Below are 24805 nucleotides of genomic sequence, written 5' to 3' on the forward strand. Positions count from 1 at the left end.
GCTTTGTTGCAATTGTTTTCTCTTACGTAAAAATTGTATATAGCTTATGTTTAATATATTTTTTCTTGTGAATACTGCTTAAATTATGCTATATGCCTGTGATGCTGCTGCAAGCAAGCTTTTCAATACACCTGTACGCACATGTACTTGTGCAGATGACAATAAACTCAACTCTGACTTTCTTAAGGGCTTGGAATATTATGTGACACTTAAAATAAAGCAGATAAAGAAGTGAAATCCTTTCCTTTTCAAACATTTTTGGTGTATCATACAAGCAAGTACACTGAAAACAATCACGGAGTATCATATAGTTCTATTATTGCTTAATTTAAAACACTTCCAAGGTATCCAGAGTCCTGCCAACTTGCCACCCTATGATGATGAAAGTTAACAGTAGGATCCTGGTAAAAATGGATCACCTCCTACATCTCAGGAGCCACCTTATGTCAATGGCAGACATCAGTGATGCCTTTCACCACTGCCTTCAATGCTCCATCACAGATAGGTTGATTGAGGAAGAGAAAAATCAAGTTCTCACGTATGGCTCATGATCAGTAGTGATCCCTGCCCTCCATTCCACTTCTAAAACCTGGACTGCCTAGTGCAGGCATCCCAAGTCACTAGAAAGATATCACCAATCCTGGCTCTGCAAAGACAGCATGCATCTAAGGTGGGGTATGCAACATGTAAAGGAGAATTGTGGGCACAGAGGGTGGATGGTGTCTGGAATATGCTACCAGGAGTGGTGGTGGAAGAGATACAATAATGGTGTTTAAGAGGCTTTTAGATGGACACAAGAATTGGACAAGGAATGGAGAGGGATAAGGATCATGTGCAAGCAGAAGAAATTTAGTTTACTCTGGCATAGTGATCCGTACAGACATTCTGGGCCAAAGGGCCTGTTAGAACATGGGACAGTACAGCCTGCTATAGGCCCTTCAGCCTGTGATGTCAAGCTGACCTTTTCATCTACTCTAAGATCAATCCAAACCTTCCCTCCCACATAGCCCTCCATTTTTCATTTGTCCATTTGCCTATCTATGAATCTCTTAAATAACCCTAATGTATCTGCCTCTACCCAACCTCGCAGAGTGTTCCATGTACTTAACATTCTCTGTGGAAAAAAAAATCTACCTCTGATATCCCCTCTGTACTTTTCTCCAATCACCTTGAAAGCATGTACTCTCATATCAGCCAATGCCACCCTGGGAATAAGACACTGGCTGTCCACTTTATCTATGCCTCATCATCTTATATATATATCAAATCATATCTTATTCTTCTTCACTCCAAAGAGAAAAGCTCTAACTTGTTCAACCTTTCCTCACAGACAGACTCTCTAATCCAGCCAACATCCTGATAAATCTCCTCTGCACCTTCTCTAAAGCTTCCAGGTCCTTCCTATAATGAGGTGTTCAGATCTGAACACAACACTCCAAGTGTGGTTTAACCTTTTTATAGAGATACAACATTCATGGCTCTTGACTCAGTTCCCCAACTAATGAAGGTCAACATGCCATATACCTTCTTAGCCATCTTATCAACTTGCACAGTAGCTTTGAGGGATATACGGACCCCAAGATCTCTTTATTCCTCCGCACAACTATGAATCTTACCATTAACCTTTACTCTCTTCAAGTTTGACCTTCCAAAGTGAATCACTTCCCACTTTTCCAGATTGAACTCTATCTGCTACTTATCAGCCCAGCTCTACATCCTGTCAATGACCTGTTGTAACCTATGATAACCTTCTACATTATTCACAGCAACACCAATCTTCATGTCATCTTCAAACTTACTAGCCCACCTTTCCATTTCCTCATCTAAATCTTTATAAAAATCTCACCAGGACCAGACGAGATGTACCCCAGGCTACTGTGGGAGGCGAGGGAGGAGTTTGCTGAGCCTCTGGCAATGATCTTTGCATCATCAATGAGGATGGGAGAGGTTCTGGGGGATTAGAGGGTTGCGGATGTTGTTCCATTATTCAAGAAAGGGAGTAGGTAATTATAGACCAATGAGCCGTACTTCGGCGGTTGGTAAGTTGATGGAGAAGATCCTGAGAGGCAGGATTTATGAACATTTGGAGAGGCATAATATGATTAGGAATAGTCAGCATGGCTTTGTGAAAGGCAGGTTGTGCCTTACAAGCCTGATTGAATTTTTTGAGGATGTGACTAAACATATTGATGAAGGTTGAGCAGTAGCTGTAATGGATTTCAGCAAGGCATTTGACATGGTACTCCAAAGCAATGCTTATTGGGAAAGTAAGAAGGCATGGGATTCAAGGGAACATTGCTTTGTGGATCTGGAACTGGCTTGTCCACAGAAGGCAAAGAGTGGTTGTAGACAGGATATATTCTGCATGGAGGCTGGTGAGCAGTGGTGTGTCTCAGGGATCTGCTCTGGGTCCCCTGCTCTTCATGATTTTTATAAATGACCTGGATGAGGAAGTGGAGGGATGGGTTAATAAATTTGATGAGATACAAAGGTTGGGGGTTTTGTGGACAGTGTGGAGGGCTGTCAAAGGTTACAGCGGGCCATTGATAGGATGCAGAACTGAGCTGAGAAGTGGCAGATGGAGTTCAGCCCATATAAGTGTGAGGTGGTTCATTGTGGTAGGTCAAATATGATGGCAGAATATAGCATTAATGGTAAGACTCTTGGTAATGTAGAGGATGAGAGGGATCTTGGGTCTGAGGCCATAGGACTCTCAAAGCTGCTGCACAGGTTGTCTCTGTGGTTAAGAAAGCATATGGTGCATTAGCCTTGATCAATTGCAGGATTGAGTTTAAGAGCCGAGAGGTAATGTTTCAGCTACATAGGACCCTGGTCAGACCCCACTTGGAATATTGTTTTCAATTCTGGTCGACTCACTACAGGAAGGATGTGGAAACCATAGAAAGGGTGCAGAGGAGATTTAAGGATGTTGCCTGGATTGTGGAGCATGTCTTATGAGAATAGGTTGAATGAACTCGGTCTTTTTTCTTTGGAGCGATGGAGGATGAGAGGTGACCTTGATAGAGGTGTATAAGATGATGAGAGGCATTGATTCTGTGGATAGTCAGAGGCTTTTTCCCAGGGCTGGAATAGCTACCATGAGAGGGTGCAGTTTTAAGGTACTTGGAAGCAGGTACAGAGGAGATGTCAGAGGTAAGTTTTTTTTACACAGAGTGGTGAGTGCTATGAACTCTTTCATCCATATTGATATCTTTCATGTAGGAAAGTGATGAGAACAGAACACATTGCTCCATATTTGGCCTCACCAATGTCTGACAGAACTTCAACGTAAAATCCCAACTCCTGTACACAATACTTTGATGGTCAATGTATGCCAAAAGCTCTGTTTACGACCCTATCTACAGTTTGTACGATGCTCCTTTCAAAGAATAATGGATCTGCATTCCGAGATCCCTTTGTTTTCAGTGCCCTTCTGTTACTCTGCATGTTCTATCCTGGTTTGTCCTCCTAAAGTGCAATACTTCACACTTGTCTGCATTAATTTCCATTTGCCATTTTTCAGCCCATTTTTCCAGCTGCTCCTGATTCCATTAGTCTTTCTATCAAAACATACATTTAAGACCTCCCTCATCTTTTGGCTCCATGCATAGATGACCATACTGATCTTCAAGTGGACCAGTTTTGTCCCTTACTATCCTTTTGCTCTTAATTTATCTGTAAAAGCCCTTGGGATTCTCCTTCACATTGTCTGCCAGAACAACCTCACATCCTCTTTAGCCCTCCTGATTTCCCTCAAAGTATTCTCTTGCATTTCTAATACTCCTCAAGCACCTCTTTTACTTCTTGCTGCCTTTACCTGCAGTGTAGCTGCTCCTTTCTCTTCTTAACCAGGGTCTCAATATCCATCAAAAACCAAGGTTTTTTAATCTTTTTAGCCTTCTAACAGGAATATATAAACTGTACACACCATATTTCACTTGAAGGTCTCCCCATTACCAAGCAGCCCTTTGCCCACAAACAATCTATCCCAATCCACACCTGCCAGATCAACAAAGAACATAAAAATTACAGATGAATACAAACACTTTGGCCCACAATGTTGTGCCAATTTTTAGTGTACTCTAAAATCAATCTAACCCTTCGCTCCTACAAAATCCCCCATTATTATGTCATTAAAAAGGCCATTTTCCAACCTAGAAACTTAACCTGAGGATCACTTCAATTCTTCTGCATAATTATCTTAAAAATAATGGAATTATGACTATTATGATCAAAGTGTTCCTTTGCACCTACCCTGTCTCGATCCCTGATAGGAGATGCAGTATTGCACTCGCTCTAGTTGGGACCTCTGTATACTTAAGGAAAGTTTTTAAGGATTAAGGAAACTTTCTTGAACTCATTTGACAGATTCTATCCTATCCTGTACTTTTACAGTATGGGATGCCCAGTCAACATGTAAAAAGTTAAAACCACCTACTACCACAACCTTATTTTTTCTTGAAACAGCTATGTCTCTACAAATTTGTTCTTCTAAATCTCGCTATTTGGAAGACTCTACTATAACCCCATTAATGTGGTCATACCTTTCTTATTCCTCAATTCCGCTCATACAGCCTTAGTAGAAGAGCGCTCCGCTCTGTACTGTCTGAACACTGCCATGATTAGTTCCCTGACTAGTAATGCACAGTCTGGGTTTCTCTTCTGCAGCTATGTTCACTCTCCATGCTCTGATTGTAAACATTCAGTTTTCTCTTCTCTGTGGTGTGTACTATCTGGGTTACTCACAAACTTAATCTCCTGTTGCTGTTTCAGGTATAACCAGGAAGAAATACGCCAGAAAGTTGGGACATTCCGACAGATGCTGATGGAGAAGGAAGGGGTGTTAACCAAGGAGAATCCGCAAGAACGTTATATGTAAGTGCGTGCTCCTTTGGAAAAATTAACCAGGATCTGTCTGGAGCATTAGAGGCTGGAATGTATCTTCATTGTAGGGATATATTCCTATAATCCCTTATGTATAGATTATTTGATGGAGTATATTGGTGATTGTGGTGTTGGGAGCAGTCTAGAATGAGTGGGGATAATGGTAAAGTTCGTGCTGTGTCATTCACAGTGAGAACCTCTTCTCAGAAACGGCATCAGAAATCTGGACCTCTCATGGAGATGTTGATGTTAGGCCAATTGAAGAATTAAACTCTGATGCAGACTTTGTTTATCCAAGGGCATAGTTATGGAACCAAATTGTATAAATGAAGATACAGATCAGCCACGATCAAGTTGATCAACAAGGTGGCTTCAAGGTGTTGAATGACCATCCCCTAGGCCTTTGAATGAAGAGAAGGTGTTCTGCCATTTTAACATGCAATTGCTTTATATACTCATTATTTTTCTCACAAAAAATTGTTAAGAAACTGCTCGGCACTGCTAGTTTACACCTTTGGCTATTTGCAACAATAGAAGTTGTAGTTTATTTTCCAGTAATATTGGGTTGTTATTTCAAGTCATAAATTATATTGTCATTTAACTATATACATGTATACCATCACATGAGACAATGTTTTTCCCAACCAGAGTGTAAAGCACTCAATAATATGAAGGGCCTTGTGTACACAAATCTCTTTATAAATGCCCTCAATGGATGGTATGGAGACCTCTATGATGCTCTCAGCTGTACTAACTGTCTATTGTAGGAAGTTCTGGTTCGATGCTTGGTTGCTCCCATATCAGACAGAGATGCAACAAGTAAGGGTTTTATCAGTTTTGCTGCTATAAAATGCAATAAGAATGGGGGATGGGGGTATAGCCTCACTTTCCTGAATCTCCTTAGGAAGTGGAGGTGCTGCCATGCTTTCTTGTTCAGGGAGGTGATATTAAGGGAGCAAGTGATGTCATCCATGATGTGAACTCCCAGGAACTTGATGCTCTTAATTCTCTGTATGGAGAAGTCATATATTTGCAGAGGGGGATGGTTCATCTGCACCTTCTGGAAGTCCACAATGATTCCCTTGGTCTTCTCCACATTCAGACTGAGGTTGTTCTTCGCACCTCAATCCACCAGTCGTCCCACTTGCTTTCTGTACTCCAATTTATCATTGTTGATGAGGCAAACCATTGTTGTGTCATCTGCAAACTTCATGGCATGGTTTAAGCTGAATTTACAGAGCTGTTTCAGCAATTGTAAATGGAACTTCCCATCTCGAGCTCTTTAACTATGTTTCACTCTTTTTCATCAAGCACCAAAGATTTACTTCCACTTATTTAAATTCTACAGTGGTAGTGAATGGTTAGGTAAGTTTTCAGTAATGTTTTTAACTACTTTTAAGAATGGATTCATCTACAAGGCACACATGTATTAATATGATTATATGTTTGAAACATTGAATTAATGGAATTATATGAAATGCAATATGCATATAAAATACTTCATGCACTTTATATAATTATGTGAAGTATATACATAAATCTTCTCTATGTGATAATTAAATCCCCATTTATATTCTTCTGGTGTGTTATATGCGCTCTTTCTAAAACAGTACATCAAGCCACACTCATGTTTACTAATTGTTGTTACATTAAGCAAGAGCAGTTTCACCATGTTATGAAAGTTACACTAAGGAAAAATATATTTAGTCATGTTGACTTCTCTTTTTAGCACAATCTAAAAATGTTACCTATAATTTAATTCTGGTTTTTCTATACTTGTTACAGTGAGATGATAGAATAAAAAAGTTACCAGACCAGTAAACCAGAGACTTGTGTCTACCTGTGGTAGCCATGGAATTTAAATTTAGCTAATATAATGTTAAAATAGCAGCTACCTTTTAATGATTATTGCAAAATTACAAGATTGCTGTAATAACCTGTTCTGTTCACTAGTGTCCTTCTGGAAGTCAATCTGTCATTCTTACCAAGTCCGGCCTATAAGAGTTTCCCGATCTTCAGCAAGGGGGTTAACTCATGAATGTTAACTCCAAGTTGTCCTGGCACGCCACTCTGTGCCACATGTTGCTTCTACTGTCTCTGAAGTTTCAGGATCTAGGCTGGTGGCTGACAGGTAGTTCTATAGTCTTGGCTGCTCATCAGCTACAATAAGCAATAATGGTCAACACCTCCCATACCCTTCACCTATCTCTCCTAAAGCACTTTCTAGCCCCTAGAAGGGATAAGAGTCTTTCTTGCTGTACACGTTATAACCACAGGCAAGTGTCCATTCAAAGATCTGCACTGCCATCTCGGTCTGCAGGATTACCTCAGACTCTACCTGAGCCACATGTTACCACACTGACTTTCAGCAATGAAGGTAATATACTTCAGTACAGGTTACTATCATTTCATGCACAGGCTACTGGAAACACTTGAGGTTCAGACACAGGAACAGGGAAATGATTGTGACTGACTCTTCTCATAGCAGTGGAATCTTCGCATGGTTCCTCACCCACTGCTGCACAAGTTAAATTACCTCCACGCATCACCATCAGTTGAGTTTCTTTCCTCTTAGCTCCTTCCTGGTTCCAATCTATTCAGATAGACACACAAATAAGCAGAGAATGGAGGGATATGGATCACGTTCAGCCAGAAAGGATTTAGTGTAATTTGACATTGAATTCAGCACAGACATCATGGGACAAAGGGTCTGTTCCTGTGTTGTACCGTCCTGCCTAAGTTCCACATTTTGTCATTTTTAACAACAGTGGTGCAGATAGTAAAGCTGCTGCCTCACAGCTCTAGTAACCCAGCAGTGCTGCTTGTGTGGAGTTTGCACGTTCTCTCTGTAACTACATTTGTTGTCTCCATGTGCTCCAGTTTCTTCCAACATCCTGAAAAGGTGTGAGTTGGTATGGTAATAGGACACTCGAAATGTATTTACTTATTGAGATATAGCACAGAACGGGCCCTTCCGACCACACCGCTCAGCAATTCTTAGCCTAATCAGAGGACAATTTACAATAGTACATCTTTGGACCTTGGGACGAAACCGGAGCACCCAAAGGAAACTCACATGGTCATGAGGAGAACGTACAAGCTCCTTACAGGCAGTGGAGAGTATCGAACCGGGGCCGCCTGTACTGCAAACCGCTGTGCTAACCACTACAGTACTGTGCCACACTAGTGTGTAAGTGAGTGGTAGAATCTGGGGGCAGTTGTGGGCAATGAGGGGTGAATAAAATGGGTTAAGTATAGGATTTGCATGAAATAGGTTCTCAATTGTTGGCATGGACTCACTGGGCCAAAAGGACTGGAAAGGAAGGGAGAAGATGCCAGAATATAAAGGTGGGGGAAGGAGGATGAACTAGGTGATAGATGGGTGGGAAAGGTAAAGGGTTGGAGAAGAAGGAATTTGATAGGAGTGGAGAGTGGACCATAGGAAAAGGAGAAGAAGAAATGACACTAGAGGAAGGTGATAGGCAGGTGGGGAGATGAGGTAAGATGCCAGAATGGGGAATACAAAAAGGGGTGGGGAGAGAAAGGAAAAACATTTTTTTTAATGTAAGGAGAAATTGATGTTCATGCCATTAGGTTGGAGACTACCTAGACGGAATACGAGGTGCTGCTCCTTAACCTGAGAGTGGCCTCATCATGGCTAAAAGGCGAGGCTATGGACCTGACATGTCCGAACAGGAATGGGACTGGAAATTAAAATTGTTGGCCATCGGGAAATACTGCTGGTGAACTGGGCAGAGGTTCTTGACAAAGCAGTCCCCTGTTTTATGTTGGGTCTCATGAAAGTGGAGGTGTCCACATTGGGGACATCAAATGCAATAGACGACATCAAATGCAATGCGGGTGAAGCGTTGCCTCACCTGGAAGGACGGCTTGTGCCCTGAATGAGGGTAAGGGAGGAGTTAAATCGGTAAGTGTAGCATTTCTGTCATTTGCAGGGATATGTGCCAAGAGGGAGGTAAGTGAGGAGGGATGGATGGACAAGGGAATCACACAGAGAGTGATCCCTGTGGAAAGCCGATAGCGGAGAGGAGATAAAGATTTGTTTGGTGGCAGGATCCCATTGAAATTGGCTGAAGTTGCAGAAAATGATGTGTTGGATGAGGAGGCTCATGGGTTGACAGGTAAGGACAAGAGGATCTCTATTCCTGTTAAGACAGCAGGAAGACAAGGGAGATGCTTGTAAGGGCAGCATCAGTAGTAGAGAAATGGAAACCCTGTTCTTTGAAGGAGGAGAACATCTCTGATGTCTCATCCCAGGAACAGAGAAGGAACTGAGAAAAGGAAATAGCACTTTTACAAGAATCAGGGTGGGAAGAGATAGTCAAGAGAGCCATTACAAGTTTACATGAGCAAGTCTGTGCATTTCAAAGGCAGTTTCCTCACTTTACCTCTGAAAAGACAATGCTGAATCTCCATTTAATCAAATTTCTACATAGTTAATTCTAGGTGTTGAAAGATTTACTCCAAAATGGTACCTGATCCAATGTCATCACTGATTTTGATACCTTTGCTTTTTAAGGAGTTGATTCAGCTAATGCCAGAGTTAGTAAAATGCAACTTTCAGTGTCAGATGGTTTGATGAGGACATAGTGAGTTCTGAATATGTTTTGCCTTCCATCAGTACTCTTCCATTCACTTAATGTTACTTCTCACATGGCTTCGGTAGGTCTCTACAATAAGGGATTAAGTTAGCTGCAGGGTGTTGATGGGTTTTGGACATTAGACTTGGGTTCAAAAATCAGGTATTTCTCTATAGATAATGGATACAAAAAGTTGAAATCATTCTCCTAAATCAACAACTGTTATATCATTGGACCAATATGAAATGAATTGTCTCCCTTCCCACAACATTCCACCGTACAATTTAATACAAGAACTCATATACAGAAGCAATGCAGGAAAAGCCCTTCCTTTTACCTTCATTATTACATATTGACAAATCTACAATGTATATAACTGGAAGAATATGAAACAGAAAGTTATTGATTTATTTCTGTAAGAATTCTTGCCTTCATGCTGTATTCTAAATATCTGCTTCTGTTGGAAATGATCATAGATGTTAATCACACTCCAGAACAGCTGATCAATATCATTCATTGAAACTAGATAGAAGTTGTTTCACTCACATTGCAATCCCATCCCAGAGGCTTTTGTTCTTTTGTTGTGTAGCATTCCCATTGGGGACAAGCCCAGCAAGAATGTTTCCTTTGAAGAATACTTATACAGAAGGATGGAGTATTTTTTTGTTGAATGGAGTAAAACCGTCTATTGTTTGTTTGTTTTCTAGAAAATGGAAATGAATAACACATTGCTCTTTGATATGTCATAACACTATTATTATTTACATGCTATAATGTTATCATTATTTTTATTACATAGACTGCAGGATACTGCAAGTAATGGGTATTCTAAACAGTAGTAATGAAGTTGAAATCAAATTGATACCATGTGCATTTTCAGACAGGAAACCTTATTGGATACTACAGCCCCCTTCCCACCTGAAACCACGATGTTCTCCATTCTGAAAATGCAGCCTGGCCGAGCAAGTAGATAGGTTCAGCATTTGTAATGATACCCCCTCTGAGACTCCACTTCTTTCTACAATCTATAGCCTTTGGAGATCAAGGTTGGCACTGTACAGGCAGTCCCGGGAAGGGATGGTGATGTATTTCTAAATCCAATAGTTGTCTCATTTGTAGAGGAACGTACAGGTTGTGGTCTAGGTGGCAGAAGTTACAAGTCCAGAAGATGATGGTAAAAAAGTTGCAATAAGGTGGTGCAATGTATCTTATAGATAGAACAAAGAACAGAACAGCACTGGACTGGCTCTTCAGCCCACAATGTCTGTGGTGAACACAATGTCAAAATTAACTAAATCTATTCTGCCTGCACATGATCTCTCTCTCTCCACTGACTGCCCTTTCAAGTGTCTACATATTTTTTTTAATGCCACCATTGCATCTGCTTCCACCACCATCCCTGGCAGACTGTTCAAGGCACCTATCACTCTCTGTATAAACGTCATGCCCCATATATCTTTGAACTTCTCTGCTATGTAGAGTCAACCATGCTCATCCCTTCTGTCTACATTTGACTCATATTCCTCTAAGTCCCTCCTGTCCATGTAGATTTTTATAATGTCTTTTAAATGTTGTTGTTATATCTACCTCAGCCACTTTCTCTGGCAGCTCAATCCATATATGCATGAAGAAGTTGCCCCTCAGATTAAATCTTTCTCCGCTTACCTTAACGTTTTAAATTTTGAGTTAGATCAGCCCTCTAATTAGCTCTCTAATGTTTAGTTGCCTTTCTCTGGGAAAACTGTGTGTATCAACCCTCTCTATACCCCTCATGGTTTATATACTTCTGTACGGTGACCCCTCAATCTCCTAAATTCCAAGCAATGAAGTCATAGCCTGCCCAAACTCTTCTTATAATTCAGGCCCGCAAGTCCTGATAGCATCCTTCTAAATCTTCTCTTTCCAGTTTAATGATGTCTTCCCCATAGCACAGTAACAATACTCAAGGTGTGATCTGACCAACATCTTGTATGACTCAAGACCCTGACTACAGACAGACAGACATACTTTATTGATCCCGAGGGAAATTGGGTCCCTCGGTCCCTAAAGGCCAGCACACCAAATATCTTCTTCACCACCTTGTCTATTTGTGATGCTACTTTCAGTGAATGATGTACTTATACCCCTAGGTTCCTCTGTTCAACAACACTTCCTGTGGCCTGAATATGCACTGTGTCTGTCCTACCCTTGTTTGACTTCCCCAACTCCTCCAGTATTGGACATTTCTACAGATTACAACTATCAACCTTATCTATACCTCTCATAATTTTATGAACTTCTGTCTAGTCTCCTCTCAGGCCCTGGTACTCAGGGAAAACACCACAAATCTATCCAGCCTCTCCTTACAACCCTTACCATTTACATCCCAGTAAACCTCTACTGGACCCTTCTTCCTTGAGTTTTTACAGCAGTTGGCATCCACACTGTTGCATTACTGCCATCTTCAGGATTTACTGTCCCTCATTGTCCATTCATTTGACTGCCTAAAGTCGTCTTTCCAGTCCCGTCGCCCTTAAAAGACTAAAGAACCATTTCCTCCCCTGATCACTCTCCTCACATTCCAATAAACCTTTAACACTGTTCTCTACCAGTCATATTTTGCATAATTGTTGTAGCAATTATTGTCTTTCCTGTGCAAATTTCCTGCATGAAATAAGGATACGCTCTGCTGTTTCAGTCTCCTGACATAGATCGCAAAAACCTGTCGGATGTTTATTTATGATGGCCAGAGTACCATTAAGGTTGCTGTTCCCAATTCTGGACCCTTTTCAAAGTCTCCAAATCACCACTGTACTGGGTCAGCCAGATTTGCATGCATAATATATTACAAGCTGCAACATCTTTGCACTATCCATACCAACTGTGAGTGTTTAAAGTGCTAAGAAGGGTGCTGATTCAGTAGGTTACTATCTCCTGGTGTGCAATGCAATGGGCCAAATTTTATATCCAAGTTCTTCAGTCTTCTTTATTTTATTTACTGCCTATAGTGCCTATGAAATATATTCACCACCTCTCCCCCCCCCAGTAAATTTTCATGTTTTATTGTTTTACAACATTGAATCACAGTGAATTTAATTTGGCTTGTTTTGACACTGATCAACAGGAAAAGACTGACTCACCAGCAGTTGGACCTGTTCTTACCACAATCAATTGAAACACCTTGACTGCACACAGGTCTCCAAAAACAGATCTTCGTTTTACTAATTATGTGACTTCTAAAACCAATTGGCTGTACCAGTGATGATTTGGTGCATCATATTAAAATGGGGTGAATACTCATGCAATCAATTATTTTGTGTTTTATATTTGTAATTCATTTAGATCACTTCATTTTCACTTTGGCACAAAAGAGCCTTTTTTTCTGTTGATCAGTGCCAGAAAAGCCAAATTAAATCCACTGTTTCAATGTTGTAGAACAATAAAACATGAAAAAAGTCCGGGGGGTGGGGGGTGGGTGAATATTTTTTATAGGCACAATAAATCAAGTTCTTCCAGTATAAAAGACCTTCAATACTATGTAATTTGATAATGTGAATTATCAGGAATGGTATCTCAGTTACTAAACTAGTCATCAAACGGTCTGAACTAATGGTCCATAGACATGAATTCACTGCCATCATGATAGATAAAAAATTGAAATATAATTCATAAATCTGGAATATTCCTGTTCATCCATGAAACTAGGAAGTCATTGTAAAAACTCATCTGGTTTGCTAATTTCTTAGTGGGAATCTAATCTGCATGAACAGCCATAGATTCACACAGTAGAATGGAATTTCTGGCACCATTCCTCTGTGATTTTTATAAATGACCTGGATGAGGAAGTAGAAGGGTGGGTTGGCCAATTTGCTGATGATATAGAAGTTGAGGGCGTTGTGGATAGTCTGGAGGGTTGTCAGAGGTTACAGTGCAACATCGATAAGATGTAGAACTGGGCTGAGAAATGGCGGATGGAGTTCAACCCGGATAAATGTGAAGTGGTTCATTTCAGTAATTTGAAGACAGAATATAATATTAATGGTAAGACTCTTAGCAGTGTGGAGGATCAGTAAGATATTGGGGTCGGTGTCCATAATACACCAAAACTGCTGCACAGGTAGACAGTGTGGCTAAGAAGGTGTATGGCATGTTGGCCTTCATCAACCATGGGACTGAGTTTTCAAGATCCATGAGGTAATGTCACAGCTACACAATACCTTAGTTAGATCCCATTGTGTTCAGTTCTGGTTACCTCATTAGGAAGGATGTAGATACTATAAAGAGTGCAGAGGAGATTTACAATGACGTTGCCTGGATTGGAGAGCATGCCTTTTCTTATTCTCACATTTGATCTTTATTTTGTAGCCTGGGAAAAATACACACTCAGGACAAATACGATTTTGGGTCTTTAATTCTTTTATCTGTTTTAGATGTTTTAATGCAGAAAGAGGGTACAACAACAAACAACAAAATGAATTTCAAGAACAGTTCTTGCTGTTACAATCTCAGCTTAATTTTGTTCCACACACTTGTGTATCGACTTGACACATATGCAGTATGGAAACAAAACAAAATATACAAAACCAACATGGTAGTGGCAATTCTAAAAAAGACAATACACGGGTTAGAATCCCACCAACCCTGTATCTTACACACAAAGATATGAATAAATATGCCTCATCTTAACTAAGAGGTATAGCACAGGTATCCCTGACTTCTCTACTATAGCCCACTTAAGTGCAAGCAGCTCTAATTTCTTGCTGCTATAATCCTATTGTTCTTTTCAGAATTTCTCAATTATCAGCTTGCGTATGCAATAACCCTGTTTGACACTCCCTGTTGCTGGTATAAGACAGCTCCTAGTCCATGATTGCTTGCAGCAGTCTCCACTACGAAAAGTTCTGTGTAATTAGCAAAGTCAAGGATTGGTGAACTGGTCAGCTTCTCTTTGAGCAAGTCAAAGGCAGTTGACATTCTTTCATCCAGGACTGCTAACAGCTGGCTTGTTTTACTAGGACTCCCTCCACTAAGACACAAATTCATTACATCATGCAGCAGAGCTGCAATCTTTGAGAATCCTAGAATGAACCATAACTACAAAAGCTGAGGAATGTTGACTGAAGATGGTATTGGCTGCTCCTGAGCAGTCGAGATCTTCTCAAGATCTGTGCCTATCCCCTTGGTTGATATCTGGTGTCCTATGAACTTGACCTCTGACTGAATAAAATGCCGTTTTTCCAATTTCACCTTCAGACCAGTCTCCTTGAGGCACTAAAGCAAGCCTCTCCAAGTGTTCCTGGAAAGTCTGTGAATATGCACGAATATCCAGGTATACAAGCATAATTTGGAAGACTAAATCACTCATGGTTGCCTATATGAACTTTTGAAAAGTTGCCAGCCCATTGCAGCCCCCAAATGAAGAAATTCATACAGACCAAATGGGGCCAAAAAAGCAGTCTTATACCCATCTGCCTATCGCACTCCTCTCGCGTCACTTGGTGTTAACTACTCATGAGGTCTATTGTCCAGAAAAACTGCACTCCCCACAGGGCATCAAAACTCCCATCAATATGCCGGAGCAGGAACACATCCTTTTTGGTCTTAAGATCAATCTCTGATAATCTACATACAGTCTTAAGCTACTATGAGCCTTTCATACCAACAATACAGGTGAGGCATACACACTATTGCTCTCCTGAAATACAGCTTTCTTCGACAATTTTGAGACGTGCTCTTTCACTTCACTGTACTGACTGGGCGGAATGCGATAGGATGGCTGTGAAATGAGCTCATCCTCAATTAAATTAACTTCATGCTTGACTTTGTCAGTGTACCCAAGATCTTCATCTTCAACTGCAAAGATATCCAAGTACTGAGCCAGTAAAGCTCGTAGATGAGCTTGTTATTCTTCACTACCCCCAATGTCGAGCTCATAGAGAATTGACTTTAACCTGTGGTTACTACATGCCACACGTTCAGCGCCAGCTGAGATCCACTGAAACCTCACTGCACTTGCTGATCACCATCTATGCAATGCACCTTTGACAGGATACCCAGCCAGGTCCCAGGAGGTTTAAAACCTGTACTGGTACTGTACGACTACAAGAGTCAATGTGTGTGGGAATAACTATAAGATATCCTGGCAGAGAGGTGTTAAGTGGCTCAAATGACATCCCATTGTCACTACCAGCATCTCCAGTAGTCTTCCTAGCCACAATGGGAACTACAGATTCAGCAGGTATGTGCTCAGTGTCTTTCCCCGACACTCGGACTATGGCTTTCTACTCGGATACTCGGACTAGTGTGCATCTGCACTTTCTGGAAAACATCTCTCCCATCAGAATCCAACTTTTTTTTCTAGGGCCATGTCAACTTCAGCGTAGACAAGTTGCCTACATTGGCTTATAATATTCATGCCTACAATGCATGGGAAGAATTATTCAGTGCTAATAGGAACTCGGATTACTAGAAAGCCACAATTGGAAATCTTCATGCCCATCACTTGAACCTTTAGCTCCACTTACCCAAGGTGAGGAATATCAAGACCGTTAGCAACAGTGGACAACATATCGTCATCCCCTCCATTCAAGTGTTCTCAAAAGAACTGCTCTGTATGGTGCTCACTTGACTGCCTGTGGCTAACAGACAACAGACAGCAACACCTGATAAATTAAGCTCAACGACAGGACATGTTCCTATGGTACATTGCAGCACATGGTCACGGGATGGCTGCACATTATCTGAATCTGTGAGGTTCCCGCAAATTACCCGACTCACAACAGCCTGAAGGCTAGAGGATTCAGGCTCTACATCATTTGCATTTCGCTTCTGAGGGCAATTGTTTGCTCCATGCCCTCCCACCTGACACTTGATACACATTGGTTGCCCATCCTCTGTGAACCTAGGCTGGAACTTAGGTCTGCTGCAACGCCTCTCCGTACAGCAAGGTCTTTCACTGCTTGAGTCAACTCGCTAATGGTTTGGCCCACTTTGTGACGTCATCCAGAGTGACGGACTTAGATTCCTCAGCTTTAAGAGTTCAGCACTGTGCCTGGCTACTGCTACACTTTGACATCACAACCTTTACACTTCCGAAGGACTCTTCTAAAAACCACAGTCAAGCCTCCTCTCGTAATTCTATCGTCAAAGTCTCAGGGTTCTTCTGCGCGAATCTGTGGGGCTCCCTTCTAGAAGGATCTCTGAGCATTGGCCGCAACATCAGGGGAACGCTTCAGCAGCAAGTTCAGAGCCTGGGCTAGGGCATGTGAAAACTCTTCTGTTTTCACCCTCATGCTGTTGCAACCACAAAAGCTATACAACAGCTGGGATGTGCTACGGTTGTCTTTAAAAGCTTCCCTGAGATAGGTGAACAAGTCATCAGCCCGGTCTTCCTCAGCATCGCTTCTTCTAAAGCAGAACCCCTGAGCAGTGACGTAACAAAATCATACTGATCCTGGTCAGACTGACTTCTAGCATGAAGCGCCCATTCAACTGCTTCAATAAAGTCATCAACAGACTGCCATCTTTCTCAACAGCCCATGTAAATAGAGCAATGTGTCTTTCCCTAGAACATATACATGGGACCTTTTGCTTAATTTATCTATAGTTTCATCATACCTACTATGTAACCCTCTAATTTGTTAATTCAAATTAGGTTCAGTTTGCTCATCCTCTAAATATATTATGAAAACTCAAGACTTTAAAGTCTCTACCTCAAGCCTGGAGAAGGGGTTGCAGATGTCTCCTGCAGAAAACACGATAACTTCACCGCCGCAGTTGCTCTGGATCACCGTCACAGTTCTACGTCATGGATATTATCAAATATTATTCACCTTTCCTCACCATACATCCAGTACTCAACACTTTCCACAACATCGTAACTCTACTTTTTATTCCGTACGTGCATAATGATATCACCATTTTCTCTTAAAGGCACCTGCGCTGTTTTAGGGTAAATACATAAATGCACCTGAAGAATAAAAAATAATATTCATTGATCTCCTGGTTACAATTAGATGTTCCATCCTGTTGTCAAAACACTCCCTCCGGCCATAAAAAAAATTAATTACCTGTCATCAAATTGCCATTCTGCCCAAAACATTGACTGTACATTTTTTCCCCATAGATGTTGCCTGGCCTGCTGAGTTCCTCCGGCATTGTGTGTGTGTGTTGATCAAAGAAAATAGTTTTCTCTCAGTTAACAGAAACACACTTGTAAGATTTTCCATGCAAAAACAGAAAAGTACTTTCATTGACTCCATCTTCTTCAATTACATTTAACAAAAGTTCATGAAGATTTCAGGGTGACAGGTTTACTTCCACATCTCAACCTTTCCACAGCTGGGTCAATTGTAGTATTCAAGAGAAGTCTGCATAGGTACATAGATGGAGGAGGTAAAGAGAGCTCTGGTCCACGTGCCAATAGTTGGGACCAGGCAGATTAGTTCTACATAGATCAAAGGGCATACTTCTACGCTGTGTTGCTATAAATCAATGCTAGTGTCTGTTCTCTTGACTTCTCCTTGCTGAAGTCAGAATCCACAACACCTACTGCCACATATTGTCAAGAACAGCAGAAACATGGAAGTACTACCAGGTGCAAGTCCTTTCCACATTACACATCATTCTGACTTTGAGTACTAAAGAATTCCTTTATCACTATTAGGTCAAAATCATGGCATTGCCTGTCTGCTGCACATGGACAGCATTGATTCAGGGTAATGGCACAGCAAGAACTCATCGACTCGAAGGAACGAAGGCCAATGACTGTTGGCCTTGATGTAAATGAAAATACCCTGAAAATTCATTTTAAAAAACAAATCAAAATCTACTTCATTGTATGTTTTAAGAACGTTTTCCCTAAATCATGGGTTCAAGACTTACCTCAGGTACTTAAACACATACTGAATACAGGGCCGGGTGAAATGCATTATTGAGGAAGCATTGAACTTTGGAAGAAGTCACATTTTAGATGCTATGTAATAGCCCTGCCTGCCCTTGACGTCAATGTGTAAAAGTTCTGTAATAATATCTGAAAAGACAAGGATACTCTTTCCAATGTCTTCAATGCATTTTATCTTTAACCAAAATTACTACAAATTATGTTTAATTTCAATATGTGGGGCTTAGTTTTACACGAGTTGTCTGTGTTGTTGCGTCAAATTATCTAAAACAACCATAAAAAGTAGGAAGCCATCGATCCCAGGGGATCATGGGTTTGCGCCTCTGGTGGACTGTGTCCTCTCCAGGGCACAAACCTGGGCAGGCAGAATTGAAGAACCGGCTGTTGCCCATGCAGCAGGTTCCCTTCTCCACATCACTGATGTGGTCCAAGGGAAGGGCAAGCGCCAATACAGCTTGGCACCACTGACATTTCTATGGTTGCCAGAGTGAAGTTGTAAACTTCAAAATGCCTTAGGGACCCCACCCCTGGATTTCTTCCTCAGGGTTTACTCCTGAAGCATTTCCCATGGGTGGGTATGGCTTCAAGGCAGCAGAGGTTTAAAATCAGAGTTTTCCTTCTCCTAGGCGGGCTGCCGTCCAAGGTTGATGAGCCTCACCTGCACAAAAAAAAATGCAACCATACACAATCTAAGTGTGGCAGTGAGATTTTTGAACAATTTGTGAACATCTATAATCCAGAATATTAAATTCCTAGCCTCAAAGCTTTATGAATCGTTATGAATCTGATAGTGGAAAACTTATCAGCACAGTAGGGCTCCAGGGGCCAGGTCACTATTATGATGTAAGTATTATTAGGAGCATAGTTAATGAAGATTAATAAGGGGGAAATTTTACCGACTTTTTAAATTATGCATTCCATACAGATTTGTATTGAAACAGATCTTTATTAGTTGAAACTGCAAGATCTTTAAGAGGAGAAATTTAACAAAATTGGAGGAGGTAAGAAAAAAGACAATAAATCAAGATATAGTGATGAACTTTGAGTAGTTAAGCAATATAGAATATATTGTTTGATATCTATATAATAGATAATATCTACTTAATAGATTAGTTGATTCTTTTGCATACATTTTTCTAATGCTTCATTGTAATTTTATCTTTTTTTTGTATTTGCTAAAAGCCTAGCTGATGAACTTTCACAGGAAGCAAACAACTTTATTGGATTTATTACTTGAATATGAAGATTTAGGTACTGGAGAGATTATTATCTCTTTACTAAACCTATAAGAAATGGACATTTCCCAACTATTCAAAATGTTGTTATAATGCGTGACTGCCAGAGCCATTTATCACTGACGTTCCAGATGTTGGCTAGGTGGAGGCTGCAGTCCACTGACAAGGCCTTTAGAGATAAGCTTGTTGTGTATGTTTGCACTCAATAATAAGGCCATAACAATATAGGAATGGAGACATGCAACTAGGCTTCTCAAACCTGCCCCACCACGCAATCTAACGTGAGGCTGATCTGCTACAGGTCTCCTTTCCTCTTCTGTGCCAGTTCCACAAAGCCTTCTATTCCTAATCTTTCAAACATTTATCTATTTCCTCTTTAAATATCTCCCATGATCTATGTAGTGGTAGCTAATAGGATATACAAGTCAAGTCACTTTTTATTGTCATTTTGACCATAACTGCTGATACAGTACGGAGTAAAAATTAGACATTTTTCAGGACCATGGTGCTTCATGAAACAGTACAAAAACTACACTGAACTACATAAAAACAACACAGAAAAAACTACACTAGACTACAGGCCTACACAGGACTGCATAAAGTGCACAAGACAGAGCAGGCATTACAATAAGTTACAAACAGGACAATAGGGCAGTAAGGTGTCAGTCCAGGCTTCGGGTATTGAGGAGTCTGATAGCTTGGGGGAAGAAACTGTTATATAGTCTGGTCGTGAGAGTCCGAATGCTTCGGAGCCTTTTCCCAGACAGCAGTAGGGAGAAGAGATTGTGTGAGGGGTGCATGGGTTCCTTCATAATGCTGTTTCCTTTACAGATGCAGCGTGTAGTGTAAATGTCTGTAATGGCAGGAAGAGAGACCCTGATGATCTTCTCAGCTGACCTCACTATCCGCTGCAGGGTCTTGCGATCCGAGATGGTGCGATTTCCGAACCAGGCAGTGATGCAGCTTCTCAGGATGCTCTCAATACAACCCCTGTAGAATGTGATGAGGATGGGGGGTGGGAGATGGACTTTCCTCAGCCTTCACAGAAAGTAGAAACGCTGCTGGGCTTTCTCTGCTATGGAGCTGGTGTTGAGGGATCCGGTGAGATTCTCCGACAGGTGAACACCAAGAAATTTGGTGCTCTTAATGATCTCTACCGAGGAGTCGTCGATGTTCAGCGGGGAGTGGTCACTCCGTGCCCTCCTGAAGTCAACAACCGTCTCTTTTGTTCACATTCAGAGACAGGTTGTTGGCTCTGCACCAGTCCGTTAGCTGCTGCACCTCCTCTCTGTAAGCTGACTCGTCGTTCTTGCTGATGAGACCCACCACGGTCGTGTCATCGGCAAACTTGATGATGTGGTTCGAGCTGTGTGTTGCAGCACAGTCGTAGGTCAGCAGAGTGAACAGCAGTAGACTGAGCACGCAGTCCTGGGGAGCCCCCGTGCTCAGTGTGATGGTGTTGGAGATGCTGCTCCCAATCCGGACTGACTGAGGTCTCCCAGTCAGGAAGTCTAGGATCCATTTGCAGAGGGAGGTGTTCAGGCCCAGTGGGCTCAGCTTTCCAATCAGTTTCTGAGGAATGATTGTGTTGAATGCTGAACTGAAGTCTATGAACAGCATTAGAACGTATGTGTTTTTTTTTGTCCAGGTGGGCTAGGGCCAGGTGGAGGGTGGTGGCAATGGCGTCATCTGTTGAACGGTTGGCACGGTACACAAATTGCAAGGGGTCCAGTGAGGGGGGTAGCAGGGTCTTGATGTGCCTCGTGATGAGCCTCTCGAAACACTTACGCTACTCCCAAATGGGAGGACTTCACATACAGTACATGCAGGGTTATTAATAAAGTTCAGCTGAACATCGTGCGAGGCTGACGGGCTGGTGTGTGTTCTGCACTATCCCTCTCAATGAACACAATCCAGTCTCTACAACCCTTCAGGACAGAGAATTCCAGAGGTTCATCACCCTCTGCGAAAAGAAAATTATAAAATATGATGAATTTGAGCTATTTTATCATTGCAATCATCAAATACTTATATGCATTGTTAATGGAATGGGTGAAAATTAACAATGATGTGAATATATCCAGTACTGTGCTTAATGAATTTTTACTTGGGTTGCAGTCTTCTCCTCTTTAAGGGGAATGATGATAAGATCAATTACTAATAAAAATACCCTGAGGTAATTGTGTTTCAATAACTCTTCCCAGAAAAGAATCCGAACAAATTCTAATCCACTTACTTTTCATCTAAACTTTGCACTTCAGCAAAAATCACATTTCAATAATCACATTGCATTACCCAGGATTATTCTAGAAGATTTATTTCATCACCAGCTGTAAACATTGGAATTTATAAATTCAAAAGCCAAGCCTCAAAGCAATGCCAGTGGACAAATTGTGTTTGGCAGTGATGTGAGCATTTGCTCAGAGAGCAGTAAACATCATTTAACCTACATGCACATGCCACTATCCATTTAGTGGATTCAGTCCCTTGCTTTGTCCCTATTGTTCTGCAAATGGTTGTCCACAGTTATCCTTTTGAAAGATAAAACTGAATCTGGCTCCCCTGTCATTTCAAATAACCCAATGCAAATCATAAGCATATTTTTAAAAAACTCAAAGATTTGTAAACCACCAGTGCTAGTAAGGATTAGCCAGCCTTTTGATTTTTAATCCTTGACCTGCTCTATTCATGATAGTTTAGAGTCAAATCCAAACTATGTTAGGTGACTCTAATAAGAGTAAAAATAACTATCATCACAGAAAAAGAGATGAATAATGTATGGGGAATGGACATGAATATGAAGGTCCTAGATAGCTATATCACAGTGCCAGGAGAGAAAACCACATTAAAAACATTATCTAGTAGTTTCAATACATAGCAGTAAGCATCTTTCCATCATGATTATGTTGAATTATTCTCACAAGTAGGTCAAATCTACCCATGATTTCAATTTGAATTTTCTATCAGGAGTCTCTCATATCAATAGTGAAACCATTCACTTGATCTTCTATGCTATGATTCCCCAATGTCTTACAGACTAAGTTATACACATTGCTGTTGCCATAGCAGTTTTTTTTTCAAAAAGACTTTTTAATGAGATCTAAGTGCTATGTCCAAAATTCGGCACTTATCACCTTAAATGCACCTAATGGAAGAACCCAGAGAAATAGCACTATAGCAGTAATATAGACTATTTGATCAGGCACACTAAGAAAAACCCTTCCAAGGGCAACAGAAATCACTTACAGATGACTGTCAGACATTTGCCTGCAGCCGTTTACAGATAAACAACAGAAAATGGTCTCAAGCCAATCAGCTCGAAGCATCCTGATATAATAAGCCATGACTAATCTTGGCTACTAAACAAGATTAACACTTCAATGCATTACTTAGAGAATTGGCAATACCAGATGTACAGGTTATCAGATGACATGACATTGTCTACTCTTTCTGTTCAAGGTACTTACAGTGCTGATAAAAAATCTGCAGTACTTTGTGGCCAATAATAAACATAATAAATTTTGCTCATGCTGGAATTCCTGAGAGCTAGACTCACAAAATGCTAAAAGAAATCAACATATCAGGCAGCACCTATGAAGGGGAATGAACAATTGATATTTTGGGCGAAGAATGACCTGATGAAGGACCTCCACCTGAAACATCAACTGTTTATTCATCTCCAAGGATGCTGCCTGATTTGCTCAGCATTTTATGTGTGTTGCTCATTGGTAATAAAGTACATTGGGACACCCAAAATGAAAATGTATGTCTTAATAAACATAAATTTTACTTCACTGTTTGTATAGGGATATTTACATCTCCAATACTTTAAGACAGGTAGCCAATTAAACTACAGTCTCATAGACTGAACAGTGTTTTAGGGTAATTGGCCAAATAGTATGTCACCTCAAATACAGAGAGTGATTTAGTGCAATATAACACTAATTCCTCAAAGTAAATCCCAGTGGCTAATCACTGACATAGTTGTGGTTATTTTCAATAAATCTGAACAGTACTTTAAACTACTATAATTTTAAAATTTAAAAACCCATTTTCCAAATAAACTATGGGATAATTGGAAATAAAAACTAAAAAATGCTAGAAACATTCAAATCAGGAAGGATGGAGAATAATTTAAATCAGTGACTTTGAGCTCTAAAATATTAATTAGTTTCTGTTTGGTTTGATGCTGCTGATTACTTCCTGCATTTTTAGTTTTTTATTATTTTTCTTTCTTAATAACCAGTAGTTATGTAAAATAATCCAGTAAGAAATAGAGTCATAGAAAAGTACAGCGCAGAAACAGGCTCTTCAGCCCATCTAGTCCATCCCAAGCCATTTAAACTGCCTAGTCCCAATGACCTGTACCAGGACCAGAGCCTTCCATACCCTTAACATCCATGATCCTATCTGAAACTTCTCTTAAATGTTGAAATGTTGGGAGAGCCAGTGGATGGAGTGTACCTGGACTTCCAGGAAGCTTTTGATAAAGTCCCACACAGGAGATTAGTGGGCAAAATTAGGGCCCATGGTATTGGGGGCAGAGTACTGACGTGGATTGAAAATTGGCTGGCTGACAGGAAACAAAGAGTAGTGATTAACGGGTCCCTTTTGCAATGGCAGGCTATGACCAGTGGGGTACCGCAAGGTTTGGTGCTGGGACTGCAGCTGTTTACAATGTACGCTAATGATTTAGATGAAGGGATTAAAAGTAACATTAGCAAATTTGCCGATGACACAAAGCTGGGTGCAGTGTGAGATGTCAGGAGGATGTTATGAGAATGCAGGGTGACTTGGACAGGTTGAGTGAGTGGGCAAATATATGGCAGATGCAGTTTAATGTGGATAAATGTGAGGTTATCCACTTTGGTGCCAAGAACAGGAAGGCAGATTACTATCTAAATGGAGTCAAGTTAGGAAAAGGGGAAGTACAATGAGATCTAGGTGTTCTTGTACATCAGTCAATGAAAGCAAGCATGCAGGTACAGCAGGCAGTGAAGAAACCTAATAGCACGCTGGCTTTTATAACAAGAGGAATTGAATATAGGAGTAAAGAGCTCCTTCTGCAGCTGTACAGCGCCCTGGTGAGACCCCACCTGGAGTATTGTGTGCAGTTTTGGTCTCCAAATTTGAGGAAGGACATTCTTGCTATTGAGGGAATGCAGCGTAGGTTCACAAGGTTAATTCCCAGAATGGCAGGACTG

At 40.9% G+C, this 24805-nt stretch overlaps 1 protein-coding gene across 1 annotated transcript in view; it reads left to right on the forward strand.

The window, feature by feature from the left end:
• LOC132395196 (serine/arginine repetitive matrix protein 3-like) overlaps positions 1-24805 on the forward strand; it is a 314865-nt gene that overhangs the window by 94412 nt on the left and 195648 nt on the right. Inside the window, exon 2 of the mRNA XM_059971486.1 lies at positions 4774-4875. Within this exon, the coding sequence (XP_059827469.1) occupies positions 4774-4875 (102 nt within the window). The remainder of the gene's footprint in view (positions 1-4773; positions 4876-24805) is intronic.

This window comes from Hypanus sabinus, chromosome 6 (assembly GCF_030144855.1).
Source record: "Hypanus sabinus isolate sHypSab1 chromosome 6, sHypSab1.hap1, whole genome shotgun sequence".
NCBI classification, from domain to species: Eukaryota; Metazoa; Chordata; class Chondrichthyes; order Myliobatiformes; family Dasyatidae; genus Hypanus; species Hypanus sabinus.